The sequence below is a fragment of the Dermacentor silvarum genome, chromosome 6 (genome assembly GCF_013339745.2).
Source record: "Dermacentor silvarum isolate Dsil-2018 chromosome 6, BIME_Dsil_1.4, whole genome shotgun sequence".
NCBI classification, from domain to species: Eukaryota; Metazoa; Arthropoda; class Arachnida; order Ixodida; family Ixodidae; genus Dermacentor; species Dermacentor silvarum.
Genome location: NC_051159.1, coordinates 3,015,152 through 3,036,572, shown reverse-complemented (window position 1 = coordinate 3,036,572; position 21,421 = coordinate 3,015,152). Strand labels below are relative to the sequence as shown.

General features: G+C 48.6%; 1 protein-coding gene across 5 annotated transcripts in view; it reads right to left on the bottom strand.

Annotated features, from left to right (window-relative positions):
* The window catches only part of LOC119455253 (fasciclin-2-like), a 123,162-nt gene that overhangs the window by 63,101 nt on the left and 38,640 nt on the right, over positions 1 to 21,421 (bottom strand). For all 5 annotated transcript variants that reach the window (XM_037716650.2, XM_049668664.1, XM_037716652.2 and 2 more), the window contains exons 2-3: positions 13,735 to 13,900; positions 1,062 to 1,210 (exon numbers count right to left, since the gene is read on the bottom strand). In XM_037716650.2, the coding sequence (XP_037572578.1) occupies positions 1,062 to 1,210; positions 13,735 to 13,900 (315 nt within the window). The remainder of the gene's footprint in view (positions 1 to 1,061; positions 1,211 to 13,734; positions 13,901 to 21,421) is intronic.

The window sequence follows — 21,421 nt, the reverse complement described above, 5'->3', positions numbered from 1 at the left end:
CTTGAAAGGCACTGCGAGATATTGAGGATGACAGGATACAGATGGTTCGGCCTTATCTTGATTGTGGCTTGGTTTAAAACATTGTCATGGCTGTCTGAATAAAGCTTTATTGGAATAAAATCTTTATAACAAGTTTTAGCACTCAGATACATCTTGTGGTAATTATCACTCACACATAGTACGAGTAAATGAACCAAAAATATGATTGAAACGGACTTGCAGCAAGTGTATATTTTCTTGTCTTTTTTTTCAGCTTTAGTGACCTTTCCGTAAAGCTAAGCTAGCTAAAACTAACCCTAGCTCGAGTGCTTATGTTTTCAAAAATGTTTTATACATAATGAGAGAGAAAAAAAAAACGGCATTTTATAAGCTTCAATAGTCTTACTGACTGTGCCCTTTCGAACAAAACTTATCAGATGCATCCTGAATGTGTCCTGGCTCTCCATCATGATGCCAATGGGAAGTGACTACAATAGAATTGTAGAGTCCCTCTTTCTGCTAGGTAATTAAAAGGAACTTATGGGTTCACTGCTGGAATATCTACCAAAACACACAAATATATGCATTGATTTTGTATGCTGTGCTCCTTTGTTGTTGTTTTTTTTGCCTTCTACACACTTGCCACTCTCACAATCTGCCAGCAACACTCAATGAGAAACATAATATTGGACAGAATTCATAGTTTACTGAATGACCTAGGGAGGCTTGGAAATGCAAAACAGTATTGCAATTTGCAGGTACAATCACTGCCAAAAAAAGAGAGAGTGGGAAAGAATTAAAAAAAAAAAGATAACCAAGATGAGAAGTATATTGCACACCCATAGGGTTCAGCAAGTAACCACAGTAAATACTGGGACAACTCGCAGGGCTCAGTTTGTTACTACTTGGTAATAAACCCAGTGTCTTTGAAAAGGAGTTTAAAAAGGTCGCTAAGCCACCACGGCAGGTTGAAAAGGTCTCAATGGCATTTCAATTGACAAGCTCTTGTGGCAATATATTCCATTCTCAGACTGCACACATAAAGCATGGCTCAGTCTCTAGGCACGTAAAGAGGCACTCACGGTAGAAGGTGATGTGAACTGTGATGGAAAGAGGAATGGTGCTCCCATAGAGGGCGCTGCATGTGTAAGAGCCACTGTCTTGCGGGGAGGGGCTGTCGAAGGACAGGATGTAGCTGTCGCCTGTAGGGACCACTCGTATGCTCTCTTGGCTGGAACAAGGAGAGAGAGAGAGAAGAGACGCATTTCATAACAGTGCAATCATACAACTTGTGGCATGCTAGAAGGTCACTGCGAACGTCGGCCTCATTCAAAGGCCTGTGATCTCCAATTAACAATGTTCGGCATCAACTGGTGATATAGGGCGCCTACCCATCTTATGCCTGCAGATTTCCTGATCTCATAACCTCACCTAATCCTCTGCGGTCCTCGATAGTGTAACCTTCCCTCGGCAGCTACAGTTATCATTAGTTCTATGTATAACATGATCTGCTCAACTCTACTTCCTCTCAATTACATCTAGAAGGAAACAGTATGCATAACTATGTATGAAAAATATTTAACTGAAATAACGTGAGTGATGGTTTTGGAATTTCAACACTGACCAATAAAAGTACTTTGTCTTCTCACTAAGGCTATGTCATATTTAAGCAGCATGCTCACAGTACACCAAAAAGGCAGGAGGAATAGAAATCGCATAATTTAATTGTATGGTACACGTCATGACTTAGATAGTGATGAAGCTCTCGTCCAAGACAGTGCCTGTGCACAGACCCTTAAAACATCTTCCCAACCCCTGCTGTAGCCGGTAGTGTGTGCATGGCCCAATTTTAGGGCACTTTGGATTTCAGTGCAGCAAAAATATTATACGTAAGAATTTCAGCATGTTTTCAAACTGTCTATTTGGCTGCACGTAAGGGGTAAGCTCAATGAACGAGGTGCAGTAAACAAACTCTGAACAAGGACATACTTGCTGGAAATGAGACGCTTAATTATTTGCAGGAAAAAAATTGTTTTTTCCCTGCAAATACCAACTAAATCTAGAAGCAGTGCTGTCAACAAGCAGTTCAATAATTAAACATAAGTGCATTAATGTACGTTTCAATTTCAGCTTCAAGTTGCTCTCGCACATTCAGCTTGTGATAAATGTACTCCAATGTGTCAGGATGCTGAGAGTGATTGCGCGTCATATCGCCACCCCCTTTTTTCCTGTGGCACCTGTGCGGACAGATGCTACATCGCTCAGGGTTTGCCTTCACGCACCACCAAAGCGGGCTGCAAACTTCACAATGACTGCAGATAAGCACGGAGAAAAAAAATGTTGCAGTGGCTTAGCTCGGCTATGCCAGGATATACGTAGCGTTAGCAAAGGTTCAGCTGATTATTCTTAGCTTTCCTGGTTGTCTAGATTGTCAAGGATTAGCTTGAGAGCAGCATTTGCGCTCTCCTTCTCCATGGCTATACCACACTGGCAAACGCCAGTCAGAAGCGCAGCGGCTCCAGCGCAGTGTCAGACGGCGACTGCACAGCGAGCGCGCGCCGGCGCCAGTGCGTCTACCACGGCTACGACGTGACTCCTCTGGAATGCGCTGACCGGCGGCGGTGAGTCGCGCGCGGCGGCGGCGGAGTGCGCGAGAGGTGCCGGCTCCGGTGCGCAAGCCGTGTGACATCACTGATCCTTGCGCATGCGCAGCACGGCTCTTGGTGTGCCGCGCGAAACGGACTTGGCTAGGCCAGTGTAGCTAACGCTACAAAAAAATGACAGCAGATCCACGAGGTGAATGATGATGAGTGGGCGAAGCTCCGGAGGGAATCATCGGATCTCCCGCTTAAGGGGACGCTAGCACAAACGCGTTAGAAACGTGCAGTACTCTCTAGTAAGGGGGAGCGGCCACAGCGTCTTACGCAGCCATTTACACATGCCGGAACGTGCACCGCGTTTGCCGACGCCATCACATGACTGCTGAGAGAGTATACCCCCCGTATTCATAAACGCTCCTCGACTTGAACTTGACTTGCCACCGCTTTGGGCAGCGCGTTCGAAACGCGTTGAAGGTAAGGTGGAGAGGCCACAGCGTCTTACACCAGCTTCTTACACGGGCCGTAACGCGCTAGCACAAACGCGTATCTCATGGGGGCACTCGACTCAGGCAAGATGGCCGCTGATGAATACGGGCGCACAGCGTTTGCGAAGTGCTCTCGCCTGGCAGAAGAAGCAAGCCGAGAGAAAGAGAGAAGCCAATCCGTGCCAGCGGGGAGTGACGCCTGCGCGAGATGAGCTCGGGGGGAAAGCCCATCGTCCAAAACGGAGCCCGTGCGCGAACACATCAGGCCCCTTTTCCAGGTCAGAAACACACACGCACAGCGGGGGAGTCGAACCGAGTTCGAGGAATGCGCAAGCAGGGACGCTTCCGCGATCTCGACAAGCGGCACGCATCAACGCGAATGGGCCGAAAGAAAAGCACGCAAACAGACGAGGCCAGATGACGCGACTCTCACGCGGGCGTGCAGAGAATGGAAGTAAAACAAGCCGGCGATACGGGCGCCTCTCGGCCAGACCGCTGACCCGACAAATGCAGTAGGCAAGGCGAATAAAGCAATAAACGAGAACGAAACGAGCGGGGCGCCTATTCCGGTCCCGCGTCCGGAATAGGTGCTCGCCGAGCGACTTCACGACCCGGGGCCGCGTGCGTCGTCCCCCTACCCCGGTGCGACCCTGAACCGAATGACGCGCGCGCTTCACTTCTTACGCGCGAGGACCGGCCTCGACGAGCCCCCCTTTCCCGAAATAAAAGGGACGCTCCGGGAAAGCGGCTCGATGACTAATCGCGAGCCGGGAGCACACAAGCGTCGCTTGTGCTACTACTACGGCTCCATGCTGCAGCGCTTCACGACAACCCGGGTCATTGACAAAGAACGCAGGTCTCTTGGAGGGCAAACTAGCGCACTTTTCTTTTTAAACGCTCGGATCGCTAAGGAGGCCACGGTGTGAAGTTTAACTGCCGCAGTCGATTCGAGCTTTTCAAAAAGCGCGCAACACAAAATCCGAACGGTACGGAATCTTGTACGGGGCTCGGAAGAGCGGTCCCATGTACCCGTCGTGCACCAATACCAAAACGCGGGCCTGCCAGAGGCGAGTTCCGTGCGCGAACCGTTCCCACGAGAAGGGGGCAGCTGCGTTCATCCCGCGGCGCCGCAGGTGTTATCAGCCAGAGGAGGGCTTTTTATAGATCGCCCATGGCGCCGTATCGCCGATAGCGCGCAACGCCACTCGAGCTGCGCGTGCGACAGTATAGTTCCGCATTCGGTCAACCCTTACAAATGGCGACTGCTTCGGCCGACCCACGAGACAAGGAAAAACTGCGTAGCCTCTGCAAATCGTCCTCCAGAAAGGAGCTCGCGGCCGGAAGCGACTACAACGGTCACAATTAAGTCTCACGTGTTTTTGATAAGCCGAAGGAAGACCGGATATATATGTTTTCGACACCTCGTTGCAATCTGTGGCCAATATTGGAGGGTGCTCTTGTGTCTCAACGGAACGGAACCACTCACTCCAGTCAAAAGAAGCTGGTTCAAGGAAACTTGCTGAAAGCCAGGCAATGCGTGCCTTTGAGCACGTTCGGGTTCTCCACGTACATTCGTTCGCCCATTCTTCTACACGAACGAATGAACTAATAATTTCGGAGTGTCTCTCGGAAATATGAAAACGCTACGGACCCAGCTTCAAACTCGATCATAATTGGCGTTCAAAGCAGCTAAGACGCCGTAGCGGGAGACTCGGCATTAAAGGGACCCTGAACCACTTTTTATCGAAGTGGAGAAAAACATTTGAAGTGAAAATGGGCAATTTCAGAAATGCCTTGCCGCAAAAAGTACTTCAATGCTTATCGAGAGTCGGCACTGCGACTGCGATTTTCGTTGCATGCGACGGAAATCGCATCATGTGAAAGCGGAGTTATTGGCAATCAAACACAGCCTCCGCTGTGCTCCCGTTCCTCCTTCAATCTTGCACTGCGAAGGCTACGGTGAGGTGGGGCGTGTCCACAACGCTCCGCCTTCTAAATGTCACCGTGGCGCGCAGTGCAAATTTCATGGTAACGTAGACGCCACGACTTCCGATTTTGGTGGCTACGACGCGCTAAAAGGTAAGCTAAACGCGGTTATCCTCAGCGAACCGCAGTGCGCTTAGCCACTGGACTCGTGGCGGCACCCCGCTAGAGTGACGGCACCCCGCTAAGGATAGAAAAGCAGCGAAGAAATTTTGGAAACATCTCAACTCCTTCTTGAGTAATAAGACTAGCCTAGAGCAGAGGCTTATAGTTACAGCTCAAGGTGTTCGACTACAGCACACTGTAGGTTAGAGTGTAGGTTAGCCTGGTTAGTACACTCTAACCCCGCGGCGGCCGCGGTGTAGCCGACCGCAGCGACGTATTGGGATGCGCTTTATAAGAGAAGAGATTATAGTTGGAAAGGGTGAAAGAATGGATTAAAGGGGGATGGGGACTGAAAGATAGAGTGAGGATCCCGGCTTTTGTTGAAACGAGAGCGTTTGAGAGAAAGGTGACTTCACGCTCCGCTTGCGAGCTCCATGCACCGCGTACGACAGCAAAGCTTGGCTGAGATGTTCACAGCAGCGTATGCTACCCGCGACCTATGTTATTTCACCAAGCCCGAGGGGTGGTGCAGGGCCCCTTTAATTTTGGCCACCTTCCTTAACGTGCACCCAAAGCGTTGTACATGGGCAATTTTGCGCTCCGCTCCTAGTGGAACCCCGAATCGAACCCACGACTCGTGCTTAGCAGAGCCACTCTGGGGGCAAACGGAACTGTATACACCAAGTCCCGAGCAGGGCTGCATAGTAAATGTCATCAACGAACGTGTAGTGCGCAATGTGTCGAACGGATCGCGTTAAAGTTAAAATTAAATATGGGGTTTTACGTGCCAAAACCACGATCTGATTATGAGGCACGCCGTAGTGGGGGACTCCGGAAATTTGGACCACCTGGGGTTCTTTAACGTGCACCTAAATCTAAGTACGCGGGTGTTTTCGCATTTCGCGTCGGATCGCGTTTTGCACAGTTGTTCCCTTGCAAACAGGCCGCGTAGTTTTGATGCAAAACACAAGCGATCGAATTAACCCAATTTCCTTTCCTTTTGCTTGCCCACTTTAGAGCCGTAAGGGCGTCAGGGCCGGTCAAGCAGTGGCATCGTCAGCGTTTTTTTCTTCTCCGCGACGGGGTTTTGTAACCGTAATAGCAGCTTGGATGGCTGAAACCAAACGACGCAGAAAAACAACAAGGAGATAACCCTTAAATAGAACTATGTCGATGTACAGGATAGAGAGATGAATGTATGGCCGACGGATGCACGCCACAACTTTTTGCACAGAAATCGCGAATGAATGCGAGAGGAATCGCGAAGGTCGCGCATACTTGATAGCAACAATGACAGCCTTATCTTCGAGTGAGGTACAGCGTACTGGAATTCTAGGGTACCATAGATTGGGGGACGACGACAGGTAGGTCGAGCAAGCAAGCCACGAGCGCGAAGACAGCGGAATGCAGTACTTGTCAACGCCCTCCGCATGACCGCGGACGCCTGATTTCTGAATTCCCGTCAGCTTGCTTTTGTCACGTACGGAAACCGTCGCATGCGAAACGTGCTCGTCAGCGCCGCTAAAAACGAGAAACACACGCGCGATTAATGACGCAAGGATGACAAGCGCAGCTGCACACGCTGTCGTTGATCGCGCAATCCCAGTAACACGATATAGCACGACGCCTAACCTTGGGCGAGCATAAAAAGCACGCCGGCCTCCTTGCGTCACTATTGCGACAGGTGTTAAAAAAAAGGTCATTTTTTTTTCCCCACCTCTAGTCTCTTCCCGAACAACGCGTCACACAGTGCTCACAAGCAGCTGAATTCGTTTTGAAAAATGCCTGCCTTTGTGCCTCACAACCGCATCCCCCCCATTGTTCGCACCTGCGAGGCTTCCATTAGCGGCAATCCAAAGTAAGGAAAACAGGTACAAAAAAGAATAACCAACGCTGTGCCCACGAGCAACAAAACGGCTCGGAGTTTCCCGCCATAATGCCCGCAACGCATTCTTCTGCGAACACCGAGACAGGCAAGTGTGTCAAGAATCATTCCACGGCCCCGCGTGTAAGAAAATGAAGGCTCGCAAGCAGCGGCAGCCGCCGAAGGCGAATCGCGCCGCCGTTTTCGAGAAGGCCACGCCGCGCCAAGCGAGGCATTAATTCGACGGTCCCCGGTTTCGAAACCCCTGCACTGTCAGCGTGTTTTACGCACAAGGTTCCCAATGACGGCTCACAACACCGTGCTTGCCCAGCCGCATTAGTCCGTCCTTAACGGACAAGCAAAGAACCTGGATGAAAGCCTGCTTGGAGAGCCCGAGTTTGCGTGAGGAAAGACAGCGGGTTGAAAAATAAGCTAAACCGATTAGCGTACCGGCCATCAGTGCTCGTTCGCTTGACCTGGCGAGAAGGGAACGCCAAAAGTTTTTCATCGAGGAAGCGCATCATGCAGCTGCGTACGAATTCAGTTTTCTCCGCGGCAGTTGTGGTGCCAACACACGGTTGCCTTCGTCGATTCCAGCTCTTTTTTTTCACCGCGCGATTTCCGTAATCACTGATCTGAAAGCGGAAATCACTAGCGATCTCTCTCTCTACTTTAGGTCACTGTTTTGTTAGGGTATAAATTGTTGTCAATTGAGCTTACTTTCGACAACGTGCTTCACCAACTGCCGATTTTCAAACTTACGATTGGCCATAACGTGCTCAAATGGTTTCAACGCTTTCTGCGCAGGAGCACTCAATATATGACATCATTAATAGTCATGACTCAGCACCGTTCCTCGTGGCTTCGGGCGTCCCTGAAGGCTCATGCCTTTTTCCGAATACTATTATCTGCCAAGTTTCGTTTCGGCATCTGCGAGGCTTTTTGGCGAACCACATTGCAGTTTATAGCACGTTTTCTTCATCCTATGCGTTGGTTGTCCACTTCCATCTCGACAAAATTGCAAATTATTAAGAATAACTCGGAAAGCTAGACATCTTCGCCAATGTTATTCTACTCCACAAATTGATTATACTAAGGTTGTGAACTACTACAATTATGGTGTCCACATTAATAACTTTTCATGGAACCTGTATGTTCATCAGATAACTAAAAAGGACCGGCAGATCCCACGCCCTGTGGGAATCGATGTTATGCGAAGCAGCGTGCGAGGGGGGGGGAGCCTACCACGGTTAACGAAACGACCTTGAGAGCACTAAGACGTAGGCGGCTGTTTCATGACCTACATGACACGCATGTCATAACATATCAGTTATGTTCGTCATACTCTTGTCATGCTACGCCAATTTTGGTACATACCAAGTTAACGAAACGACCATGAGAGCACCAAGACATTAGATAGATAGATAGATAGATAGATAGATAGATAGATAGATAGATAGATAGATAGATAGATAGATAGATAGATAGATAGATAGATAGATAGATAGATAGATAGATAGATTCAAAGTGGCAAATGTTCGCCAAGAAATGCTTCGCATTTAAAACGATAACCGCGCACAGGTGGCTTTCTCCATCGTAATTGCCCCCAGCCCCACTAAATCTATTGTCGTACAAGTCTCTGGTGCGTTCAAGGCTAGAGTAAGCGTCTTCTGTTTGGGACCCTCATACTAACTCACATGGAACCACGAGGTGACAAAGGACCACTCTGCACGCTTTAGCTTGTACTCGCGCCCTTCTAGTAGTGTTTCTGAGACGGAAGACACGGAGTCTTTCTTGACTTATACCATTAACGCCTACAGTATTTCTCGCATGTGCACACTTCACAAAATATACCACAAAGATAATATACGCCGTATCTTTCCAGTCCTCTCAGTTACATCTCACCACGCATCGATCACACATTGAGAATCGCTTAGCCAATAAGTACAACTAAGCGGTATTCCGGCCCTTCCAACAAAGAACAAGCTATGGCTAGAAACCCACCTGCCGACCTCCGACCTTTTCATGTTTCAATCGACGCTTCCCTCGATAGTATTCCCAGCTGCATAACCAGCACGCTTAGAGGAAGCTTTGGCTCGTGAGCTCCTAATACATGGGAACGCAGAAATCAATCGTCAGGTTTGTTGCATTCAAAAGAAAAAGTTAAAATCTACCCGTATGCAGCGAGAGAGAGAGATAAATAAACTTTATTGTTGGACCAGGCTTCCTCAAGCCTCCTCAGTCCAGGTAGCCATGGCTCGCTGCCGCCGCTCGAACCGTATCTGTATTTTTATTTACGTTATTTTTTATTTATGTTGTATTTATCATTTATCTTTTTATTTAGGCCTTCAATTAAAAAAATGATGGAAATCCTAAAATTCTAGAAAACTGCCGCATCAAGTTTACAACTCCAACTCGGCAAAAACATTAGAGAGAAACGCTATGACAATTTAGTCACCTGCACCTACTGAGACACTACTGAGGCCTTACGCTTAACGTAAAATTATGTATTATAAGCAGCTCCTAAATATCGTGACAAGGACTAGTGCAAAATCGTAAGAATTGTAATAATTTCATGCACACTATCACATGCGCCACGGATTTGTGAACTTCGTGCATTATTTTTTCAAGCGAAGCTTGTATTGCCTCACTCACGTCGGTGTTGGCGTATACAAAAACACCGAAGCCGCGCGAAAATAAAAATAGCTCGTCAGGATGTGGATTCAAACCACCGACCTCCAAGTGGCGAGACTACCACGCTAACCGATCAGCCACTGTCGGTCTACGTTTCGTGACATTCTCAACAAAATAGGCGTTAAATGATCGTGCTTGGGGATCAGCGTTTTGGAAATCTATACGCGACCTCAATATGCTACAAAGACCGAAAAGCATAAATACATCATAGGGGACGCCATTTCCTTGAACAGGGAGAAATCTTATGCCATCCGCATCTATTGGAAGGTCCTTCTTCAGCCACTGTCGGTTCATCATACGCGCCCTTTAAGGGGTTTTATATGCATGTAATGCGTAGGATGGATAACCGGTGGACCATTAGGGCTACAGAATGGATACCAAGAGAAGGGAAGCGCAGTCGAGGACGGCAGAAAACCAGGTGGGATGATGCAGTTAGGAAATTCACAGGCGCAAGTTGGAATACGCTAGCGCAAGACAGGGGTAATTGGAGATCGCAGGGAGAGGCCTTCGTCCTGCAGTGGACATATAGGCTGATGATGATGATGATAATATGCATGAAGAAGCAGACGCGGCGCCCCCAGATAGCCCGTGCGATCATACCATACCCCCAGTCAATCACAGGCGCCCCCCACCCTGCGGAGGAGGGAAAGGGTGTGATCGCGTGTTAGCTCGCCTCGCGCCCGCCGTTTCCCGCCAGTCCAGGCCCGGCAATCAGACGGGGAGGCCGCGTTTGGTTTGTTCTGCCGAAGAGCAGGCTGCGTCGAAGGAACGACAGCGGCAGCGAGCCCGTGAACGTCTCAAACGCTCAAAAAACTAACCAACCCCTTCCCTAGGGTTGGACAAGCTTCGCGTGCACCGATTCAGCTCTCTTAATCGCAAAAAATCTCATTGACATCCCCGAATGAGCCCATGGCAACCCGCACTGCCCCGGGGAGTTTGGCATTTATACCCCTGTCACGGGACCAAAGCGCCTTCTCAGTCTTGCCGTGTACGTACGTACTTGCTATGCTGCAAATTTCAAAAGGCGGCGCAGAATATACGAACAGGGTTTGACTGGCGCTTCACCGCGAAGTCAAACGACACAAAACACCTGCGACGCAAAAACGTGAACAATTCCTTGTGCATAGTTGGCACGCATCAGGTGTCATATAGCATTAATTGGGGCTATTCACAGTCAAAGTCGAGAAAGTTTCGCTTAACGTAGATTTAAAAAGAAAGTGCGTTAGAACCGCCCTAATATATATCACGTTATTTGTTATTTTGTTTTGTTTACCGGGTGATGGGGCCAGTCAAGCTGTGAATTGCAGCTTTTTTCCAACACACCTAACCACGTCTGTGTACTTTTATGTACCTGCCATGTGGTTAAATAAACTCAAACGTTTTAATACACCTCACCACCACCTTCATCCTGATAATCAACGTCTTCTCTGTTCTTTCTTTCTACACCTATTCCCCTTCCCCCAACGCCGAGTACCAGGTCAGAACATTGATTCAGGCCGACATCTCAGATTTTCTCTCATAATAAATATATCTATCTTATCGTCCAACGGCACTGAGAATAAATAAGTGAAATGAAATCAAATGTTCCACGATAAATGTGCCTTCAGAGAGCAAGCGCGTCGCTAGTCACGTGTCACAAAAGACGGCTCTTGGCTGTCCTGGGCCGGTATTTTGTACCGATGCGTTATGCTTTATTCTATACTAGTCTTATCATCCACCGCTCACGGCCAGCTGATCCCGTTGATAACGTGAGCGGATCGTCGCTCTGACCACTGGCCAAGCGCGAAAAGGCATTAGCATCGGAAAGGCATCGCTACAAAATACCGGCCCTGGTTGTCAGTGGACGAAATGTCCTCGTGGTGCTGAATGCAGCAGAGGAACTTTGCACAGAATTGCAGAAAATTTGCACAAATTTGGTGGAGTTACGGAAGCAACTCCTGTCGCAGTAAACGAGCTCACAGCCCGAGTAATTACTGGAGCCTGTCGGATTTTGTTTTCTGAAAAAAGAAAAACCGACAGATAGGAAGAAAATGGCGAGAGCGCCAATTTTCATCTAAACTTGAACAAAGCGACACTGTTCGATGGTGGAAGAGCAGTGCCACGTAAAGGAGGGAAAAGGCAGCAAACGATAACTAAAAAATACATATTTCAGTAGTAAATGACCGATGGAACACCAAATGCAGGGTTAAGAAAATCTGAATATAATAAAATCCTCCCTACACCGAAACAATTTAACAGTACTTGGTGGTTAGTGCTTAAAGGTACGAAACGGAGGTAATGTTTCGGAATAATGAAACTCTTCGAGAACGAGAACCCCCCTAATGGAAGGCACCGCACGCAATGTTTCCTGACGCATGATATAGAAAGCGCACACACAGAAAAAAAAAAAAAAAAGGAAAAGCTCCACGCGAACGTCCTCGAAAGCCTGAAGTGTATCTTGAAAATTTCGCTCGAGCTTAAGTCAAGAAACAAACTTCTTAATTACCCCTCACCCACATCTCTGTCCGCGAACGGCAGCGCGATCCGCGAGATTTTCCACGAGACCTCCAAACGCGAGCCGCGCATCGACCGTGACAGCACGGCGACGGCGTCGAAAACGCGCTTCGGGCGTACGCATTTGAAGAGGATCAGAGTTTTAGAGTGTCCGGTACTCTGGTAATCGCGGAGGGACTGGGCGGATTGCCGGGCAAGCGGAGGCGTAGAAGGGATGATGATTTACTGGCATCCCCTTTGAAACGATGGGGTGAGAAATGGTCACCTAGCCTGCTCGATTTAATTCATTCTAGCATTTTTGTATACATATCCATAATCATTATTGTTTCTTCCTCAAAACTTTCCAGCTACTTTGTATCGCTACCTATGCCTGCAACGGATCCGGTCGTATCAACCTCTTCATTGCTTTTTTGCCATTAATACTCTTGGAGGTGACCTCCGCTCCCGGAATATATATAACCTCCTTGGCGGCATCACGCCCGAGGCACGGCAGTAAGCCGCGCGTGGCGCAATCGGATGCGGGAAGAGAGAAATGGTGACCGCGAGCCACCCGAGCCGGCGGCGCGCTTGGCTGTTGCTCTAAGCCGGCACACCCAACAATTTGCACTTCATTTGGGTCAGACTTCCGGCAATGCGATGGACGCCTCTCCACGTCTCTGCGGGCGGGAGCCGCAACAATGGGAAAGAAACTCCGACACAGCGCGGCGAAATCGCAGACGGCAAAGGGTCGGCCTCCCCCGCGGTGCTCTCGATACACGGGCGTCGTACGAGGGGCCCAGGCTTGCTGGTCGGCGCCCGCTACACATCGCATTTCGCAAGTCAGCTGCAGATCGCGCGACGTCGTCAATCGGCGGCTGTCGCCCCTTGTAAGGACGCACAAAAGGCGCCCGAAATCGCCCGACGCAGCGCCCAGTAGAAGACCGGTTCCAGCAGACGACCGGAAAGCCGAGGTGAAATAGCATGCGCTCTCAAACAGCGATGCCTGGAAAGTGCGTTCACTCTGCTTCTGAAATATCCTGATCATGAAACTCCATTTACTATAACGAGGAGAATTACAGGCTCTACACGAAAAGCTCGTGTTCCTCCCTCGAACAATAGCGCACCGTGTACAAAGTGTCAGCACGAGCCGCTGTTTCAGGCTTCCGAGGAAAATGCTCTTTCGACACACGCGGTCGGATTTCCCGCAATACTGTGCGTGTTCGCCGGATGAGAGATGCGCGTAGGAGGCCAGCAACTGAGCTGCAAGCAATTACAGGAGGACTGGTTGATTATTTACGCTTGTAAGGGCACTGAGGAGTGAAATTGAGGACTAGGATTCGCAGCGTGCTTTGTCTAATTTTTTTTTTTTTTTTTTTAAGAAACGAGACGTACCCAGTAACCAGCTGACTCCTAATACGAGTACATTACGCCAAGATACTGCGACATGCGTGTGACGGACTCCAGCCCCTGCTCCCTGTCAAGTGTGCTTAACCTTGGATATCCATAACAGCAGAAATGTTGCGTCACATGCTGACGTCAGTGAGCCACTCACCCGGTGATCTCCTGTCCGTTGGGGCCGGTCCACTTGAAGTCCGAGAACTGCGCCTCGCCGGCGCCCTTGGTGCAAAAGAGCACGAAGCCCGTGCCAGCGGGCTCAGTCTTGTTCTCGCCGATCGGGTTGATCACCAGGCTCGGCTGTGTCTGGCCGTACGAGGATGCTACAAAAGATAACGACACGCAGACGGTCAGGTGACTAGAGCACGTTAGTATAATCCATCATCACCATCCTATATTTATGTCCACTGCAGGACGAAGGCCTCTCCCTGTGATCTCCAATTACCCCTGTGTTGCGCTAGCTTATTGCATAAGGTATATTCCATAAAGACGACTAAAGAGGCACAAACTGGACAGATACACTAAAAAGGCACATACACACAGGCAGACGGTCCGAAGTCATTACAGATTGAAGTGCCCTTCCACGAGTTTAAAATTAACGTTTCACGTGCCAGAATCACAATTTGATTATGAGGCACGCCCTATAGTGCGGGACTCCGGATTCATTTTGACCACTTGGGGTCCTTAACGCGCACCCAATATACGGTACACGGGTATTTTCACATTTCGCCCCCATCGGAATGCGGAAGTCGCGGGCGACATTTGATCCCGTGACCTCGTACTTAGCACCAAAGCCACAAGTAACCACAACGAGTCCCACGAGTTTCGATTAAAGCCACACGCATAAGAGCCGTCGAAAGAGGCGAATAGCGCTGCGCGAAAATTTATCCGATATTCTTGACCGCGTTGAAACCTCATTTATATTCAATTTTATCCGTGCATTAACGTTATCCTGAAGTTGGGGATGTTTACTAGAACAGGCCTGCAAAGGAGGACGTCGTGCAACATGCGGGCATGTGACGGGCAGTATACTGTCTGCACAAAGGAGCACCAAAGGCAGCCAGATTTCAGGACGAGCGACACGAGAATTTCGTGATTAGGCACGTAGCTGCTGCGGAAGTCACCTTGCCAATCTAGTGACATTACCCCCTCTGAGTACAATTTATCGCCAGCAGCCGAGAAACGAGTTGTGCAGTATTCCAGCAGCTTCCGCTATTTTCGACATGTTACATATAAAAAAATTGCGGAGGAAGTTGGTCTGGGCTGCCTACTGATGCATGTTAAAAGCTGCAATGCCCACAGCAAGGAGACGAGACAAAGCTGTGCCTTGACTGCTGCTTTCCGTTTGAGCCTCAGCATGCTTTGACATGCGCTCGTTCCATTTAATATCCTGCGCATTGCCGAATACATCAAACTCCACGGCACCATATTTAACCGCATGATTTCGAACACACCGATGTGTTCCCGCCGAGCGACGTTTAGGAGCACTGTAACCAAGCTGACGAACGTCACTGCCGGTTTCGCAGTCTCACTCGCAATAGCGCAGCTCCCACCAGGCACGAAAATATTTGTAGGCCAACGACGAGGACAGCTTCCACTTACGACACAGATCGGTCAGCGACTGCCAAAGGTGACGGCAGACGCGAATGGCAGCACTCCGATTCTCCTGCAGCGTTCGCCGACTTCAAATGCCGCTGACGTCTTCACATGCGCTCGCGAAGATTCTACGAGAGCAGGCAGCGCGAAAGGAGAAGCTGCACACACGTGACAGTAATTCAAGCTATGCGAAGAGTTTGATTACCACTTTCTGTCAATTGTACACGTTGAAGGGCCCCAAAAGATAGCGTTGACCACGAAAGCGCGGAATTGCACTCCCACAACACCGGCGCGGGAACAAGTGATGTCAGTCAGCAAAATGTGACCACCTGTTCACACAAGGATCAGAAACCATAGAGGTGCGCGAATACTCGAAAATTTGTAACAACGAATCGAATAATGCCGTATTTGATTCGGTCGTCGAGTCGAGTTTTTCGCGCTTCAAACTATTTCCGATGTACAACCAACAGGCCCAAATCGCTACAATTCTGTCGAGTCGAATAGTCGGAATGTCCATTAGTACGAATTTTTTTTTTTTTGAAAAGTTTAAATCCTGAAGTGTGCGCAACCAAAGAAAATCGGAGCAAACGTGCGATAAATTTCATCCCAGTGGTCATAAAGCCGATATAAAACTAGAGAAGCTACGTAGTTGAGCACACTAAAGGCTGAGTTTCAATAGCCACCGTAGACAGCTAAGCAGACAGCGGCGATCCCATTCTGACGAAGCCGACAAGATAGAAAGCTTCGCGAAGATAGGATCGAAGTCGAAAACGATGCAGGCTACTGTGCTGTCTAAACAAGATGGCAGCTGAACAGAGAAGCCTCGAAAACTCTACGGAACGGAAAGGTCGTCACATAGGAAAACGGTAGTCACTATTTTATGCGCTTCGTGTAAGCTACGTTGTGTTTTTCATATGTCCCCACACGCAAAATACACGCAAAAGTACAGCGAGAAAATGCACTTTTCTTAGCTTTTTAATGTCGACACGAGGTGGAGCCAAGTGGCAGACACGCCATCCAGACGGTTCCACAATCGTTTCATTACATGAGCTGAAAGGTGTTCGCGTAGAACTGTCCCCCACAATACCGGCAACAATTGAAACACACATCGCTCACGAAGCCAGACGTCTTGTTTTAAACCACAATCATTCGCACTGTGCGAAAAGTACTGGGTATATGCAAACAAAGTACTTATTTGTTTCTATGTTCCAGTGAGACTTCTAATAAACGACGCTTGATAACATGCAATGTTATGACGGAAAATTGCTAATATGGTGAATACTATACGATACGAACGTCGTTATATATTGAAGGTCAAACCGGCTTCTTTTTATTCGAAAATTATTCGATAAATGATTGGGTCCTGGCACTATGAGATTCGGTCGCAAACATTGTTCGCGCATCCCTTACAGAACCAGGGAAACAAGCGGGAACAAGTTTCCGTGGGTGTCACCGTGTAATGATCACGCATTCTAAAACACTGCGCTGCATCGCGAAGAAGATGAACAGGAAGGGTTGAAGCTCAAACTACCAGTTCATTCAAGTCGCCAAAGAATGGTAGCGCCGCCTTGACGATGCAGGGCAACGTACTTGTGTTTAGTAGCGCCTAATATGTGATCTGCTTGTCGATATTCTGGACACCCTGTGCAGATATAATTCAGCGTTGGAACGGAGAATGGATCCCTTTCATATACGAAATCTTACACACGATCAACCCGATGATCTCAACACGACAGCAAATAATCCGTGATTCAAGACACCAATCCTAACCAAGTGGTCAACATTCCCCACGCTATATAGCTTTTTAGATACACCGCTCAACTTCCGAGAGCAGCCGCAGCCGGCCAGTTTCCCACTTTCCGATTGAGCATCCAAAGATCTGTGTGCAAAGCCCAGAACTAAAAAAAAAAAAAAAAAAAAAAAAAAAAATACTCGACCGTGGCTGACTAGTAAACTACAACAAAACGTCTGACTCCTTTTCAGGTTGTTTTATTTACTTCACAATTTTTGTTTACGCAAGTCCAGATAAGTCTGATAAGCGGTACAAGGTATCGAAATGCTCTGCGTGTGTACTTTCCTTCAAGTAATCTGCGTATTTAAAACTTGAATCGGAAAGCGTCGGTACCTTTCACCTGTTATCAGGTACGTAAGCGCTATCAAGCACAGCGGAATGGCCCCACATCACGCATTATAGAATGGACCAACCGCTGCTAGCTATCTATTGAGATGCATTGTGGCAACCGTCACTCTTCTATCCAGTTATTTGCTTCCCTTGCTTTGTTACAGGAAAAAAAGAAACGGAGGAGGCAAAGTACTCTCTGTTGCGACCTCCACACTGCAACCAGTTTTAAAACAAAGGCAGCTTCCCGTGGAGAAACGCACGGACTCCGCTCTTCCAGGAGAAAGTTGTTCCGCTGGGAAATAAAAACGTCATTCTCTCTCCACCGCACAGGTAACACGCTACGCTCGCCCTCTTCCTTTGTCGGCATATTCCCCGCACGAGCGCTGTTGAGGGAGGCGCTCCAGATACTGCGAACAATGAGCGTGCCAAGAAACAACAGCTCCCCTTCCGCATTAGAGAAAATTCGCATTTTGCTAAGGTTCGAGGAAACCAGAACCGCGTTACGTTTATAGTCCTGTATAGTGGCTTGCCCTAGCTTTGTTCTGCGCTTGAGAGAGAAGAGGGAAAGGAGAAACGCAGGGAGGTCAACCAGAACGTAAATACAATTAGCTGCCTTAACACAGTGGGACGAGGGAAATAGAAAGATAACCGGGAAATAAGAGACCCAGCGTGCGCACACGCAATAACAGCCGTTGTAACAAGTTTAAAAACACCCAACGCAAACAGATCCGCGCTTGAAAGTAACAACAATCCATCCAGTAGGCGACTGGCAAACCAAGCAAACATCGTTACTCGAATGAAGGATTAGAACGAGAACGGACAAAAGACGACAGGGGACGTACAAGCGGCGGCTAACTCTCAGCGCCATGGGTGTACTGAAAAACGCATTATAAACAGTGAAACTGGCCACGAGTCCACATCAGGTCCAGGAAGCTGGATAATGATTTGTGGGCATGACCTTTGAAATGGGGCGGTAACAAATAATCACTTAGCTTGGTTGATTTAATCAGGTGTGTTCTGGGGGGGGGGGGGGGGGGATAAACTTTATTATCAGGTGTATTGTACCTGCATAGGATATCGACCACTAACGCAATCTCTCGGCGTCGGGTGCTGCGCGGTCGCATCACTCAATGGAAAACGAATTTCAAAAATTCACTACAGACCGATGCTTTTTTACACACCAAGGTCGTCACCCAAATATTCTGTAGGTAATCATCTCACTATGTGCCAAGTTTGGTTTTAGTGCGGTCACTTTCCTGGGTTTGACGGCCACTTTTTTGTGCCACTGAAAACTTCAGTGATGTGTTTAGAAATTAAACCAGAGAAATGCGCCATCAGCACAAAATTGATGTCACGCAATCAGTATGACTCACTCTTCGTACGTGTGAAGTTTGGCTTAATTGTGCAAAGTTTCCGGGTTTAGAAAAGCACTTTCGTAAAGCTTCACTGCAGTAAAGCCACCTTACGAAGGCATGTGCTTTTTATGAGATCAGACGCCTCAATACACATGAAATTTGCAGCACCTTTATGTAAAATAACATTTGTGGAAGGTGGAAACATATCTTGAAAACACCACGGGGTAAACCACTTCTTTCAAGAGAGATTCGTTTTCTTCGAAAGTTCGCATCCATCGAACTGCAAAGCATTTGCGTAATGCAATGGGAACACACTGGATAGAGCTATGAACGAACAAGGTGAAACAAGGTTCTTAGTAAATAATGAAATGAATAAAAGTCTCCACGCAGGAGATAAAGAACTGCAATGACTACTACAAAGGCCAAAAAAAAAAAAAAGTGAGTTACTCATGTTGTGTATGAGTATATGACCCTACAATAAACTGCTGCGTCCGCCCCCTCTTGTTTTAAAAGCACATGGTTGGGCTCCGAACACACGATAAGTTGATTGGCATCGCGGCATCAGAGTTCCACAGCGTTGTGGTGTCAGCTGTTCATTTACTGGCGCATGTGGGCCACACGTTCTCACGGCAATCACGTTCTTGCACAAATAAACAACCGCATAAGCGCGCCAGTCTTGACACAGTCAGCGGGAATGCCGTGCCGGTTACTCGGAAAAGCTCAACACGAGTGGGCGGCGTTCAATGCACAAAAACGGCAGCCGAGCGCACTCTCCTAACCAGGTAAGGGCGTGGTCTATCTCAAGCCAATGTGCGTTGTCTTTTCGACCGCGCTATTTGCATGTGCGAGGATGCCTATAATCTAAATTGTGCGAATAAGTCCATGCTGCTTGAGCTCCAACGTTGCAGCGTAAGTGCAATATACAGGATTTTTTTTCCCTCTTTCCTGAAAACACGCAACATCGCTGCCTCCAAGCACTACGGCAGCAGAATGCGATTTCCTCTATACGGAACAGTCGACGTCATAGGAGTCCGCAGTTATCGCATTAGGCGCGGGAATAATTCAGATTCAGGGCGATACATTTATGCAAGATCCGGGCGCGTCCTAAGAGCTGTGCGAGTCGCTTTGCTGCACGCCTAATAACCGTGGGCAGTGTGCCAGGTTAGTCAAGCAAGCGCGACTTGTAGCTAGTTGTGGTCGGCAGCAAGAGCTGGACAGCGCTAGTCCTGCAGTGCGCTTCTTGCGCCTAATAGCGCCGTTTCGGCTTACTTTGAAGGTGAAACGACTATAGCGTTCTCTCACCAAGGTGTTCCTAGCGTGAACAACCACGTATTTCACTTGTATGCTCGTCAACAAGACCCACGCATCGAAGCTATAGAGTGCTTCCTCCTACGTGGAGCACACGAGAACTGCTGGCGGCACGTTGCCACGCGCTTAGATCCTAACAGCACGTCCCATGCGGCACTGCCAAGTTTCATTGACGCGCGATCACGGTATACGACACGTGCAGCAGCACCCGTATATATAAATCGGCAGTATTGACACTTTTCGCGGAGCAATTTGTTCTCGAGAAACGAGATGGCACTTTCGGCGACGCGCCGCACGTTGCTTCGGCGAAAGCGCACGAATACGAAACCATTACCGCTTCTGCCCTGTCTCTGTGCGATCAACTGTCGCTCACGCAGTCCGCTCTATTCATTCTGCAAAATGTGGTGCGGTGGATTGAAGACGCGTGCAGCAGTTGGCTGAAAAAATAATGACTGGCATATTAAGTATTGGAATGAATACACAGGTGTGTGTGTGACAAAGTTCACGGACCGTTGCTACATACAGACAGCCTGTGTTGCCGGCCCGTCTCGATGCACCACTTTCCTCGAGGAAAGTGGTGCATGAGTGATTTTTTAACACGAAAGTGTTTTATGCCGGGGTCCACCAAGACTTCACTGACGTATTTCCGTCACGGAAATACGTCAGCTTACAATGTACACGAACATAATACAAAGAAAGAAACCAGAAGAAAAAGTTCCACAAACATGCAAAATTTGGAAATCGAACCCAGGACCTCTCGGTCCGCGACGATAGATCGCCGAGCGTTTAACCCATTGCGCCACAAACGCATTTGCAGAGAGCTGCACAGACGCGCCTTATATATCTAACACTCCTCCGTGTACCCGCGCTCTTGCTCGGGGCGGTGCCGCCGCCTACGAGCAGAAAAGAGAAGTACTGCATTATGACACTAACGCGCACCGACAGTGAACGCTTCGGTGGTCTCAGCACTACGACGCCTCGATGCCAGCATTCGAAGGGACGCTGGCATCAAGAAGCACTACCAACGCCACCTAGGTGGCGTTCGCCGTACTCAGCACAGCGGAGCGTGGCCTCCGCAATTAGCTCTGAAAATGTTTCTGAAGTTGATCGCGGAGGCTGCAATTACGACGCGCTGTACGCGCTGATTTGACTCGGTGACGATTCAGTTACGTGCTTTGTCTTGCGCGTTGTATTAGTGTGTCAGTTACGTGCTTCGTCTTTCGCGTTGTGCTAGCGTGTGCAGCGTAGTGCAGCTTCCATATGCACGACGGTTGCTCATGGTCATCGACGTTGGTAGTCGTGATGGAGGAGACGTGCCACCAGGCGTCAGCGTGGGTGCATCAACGCCTAAGGGCGCTTTAGCCACAAAACACCAATAGACATTATATATCAATGTGCAATAAACATTACACTACTTCTGTGAAGACACGTTTCACTTTCGTGTTCTATACCGATTCCTATCT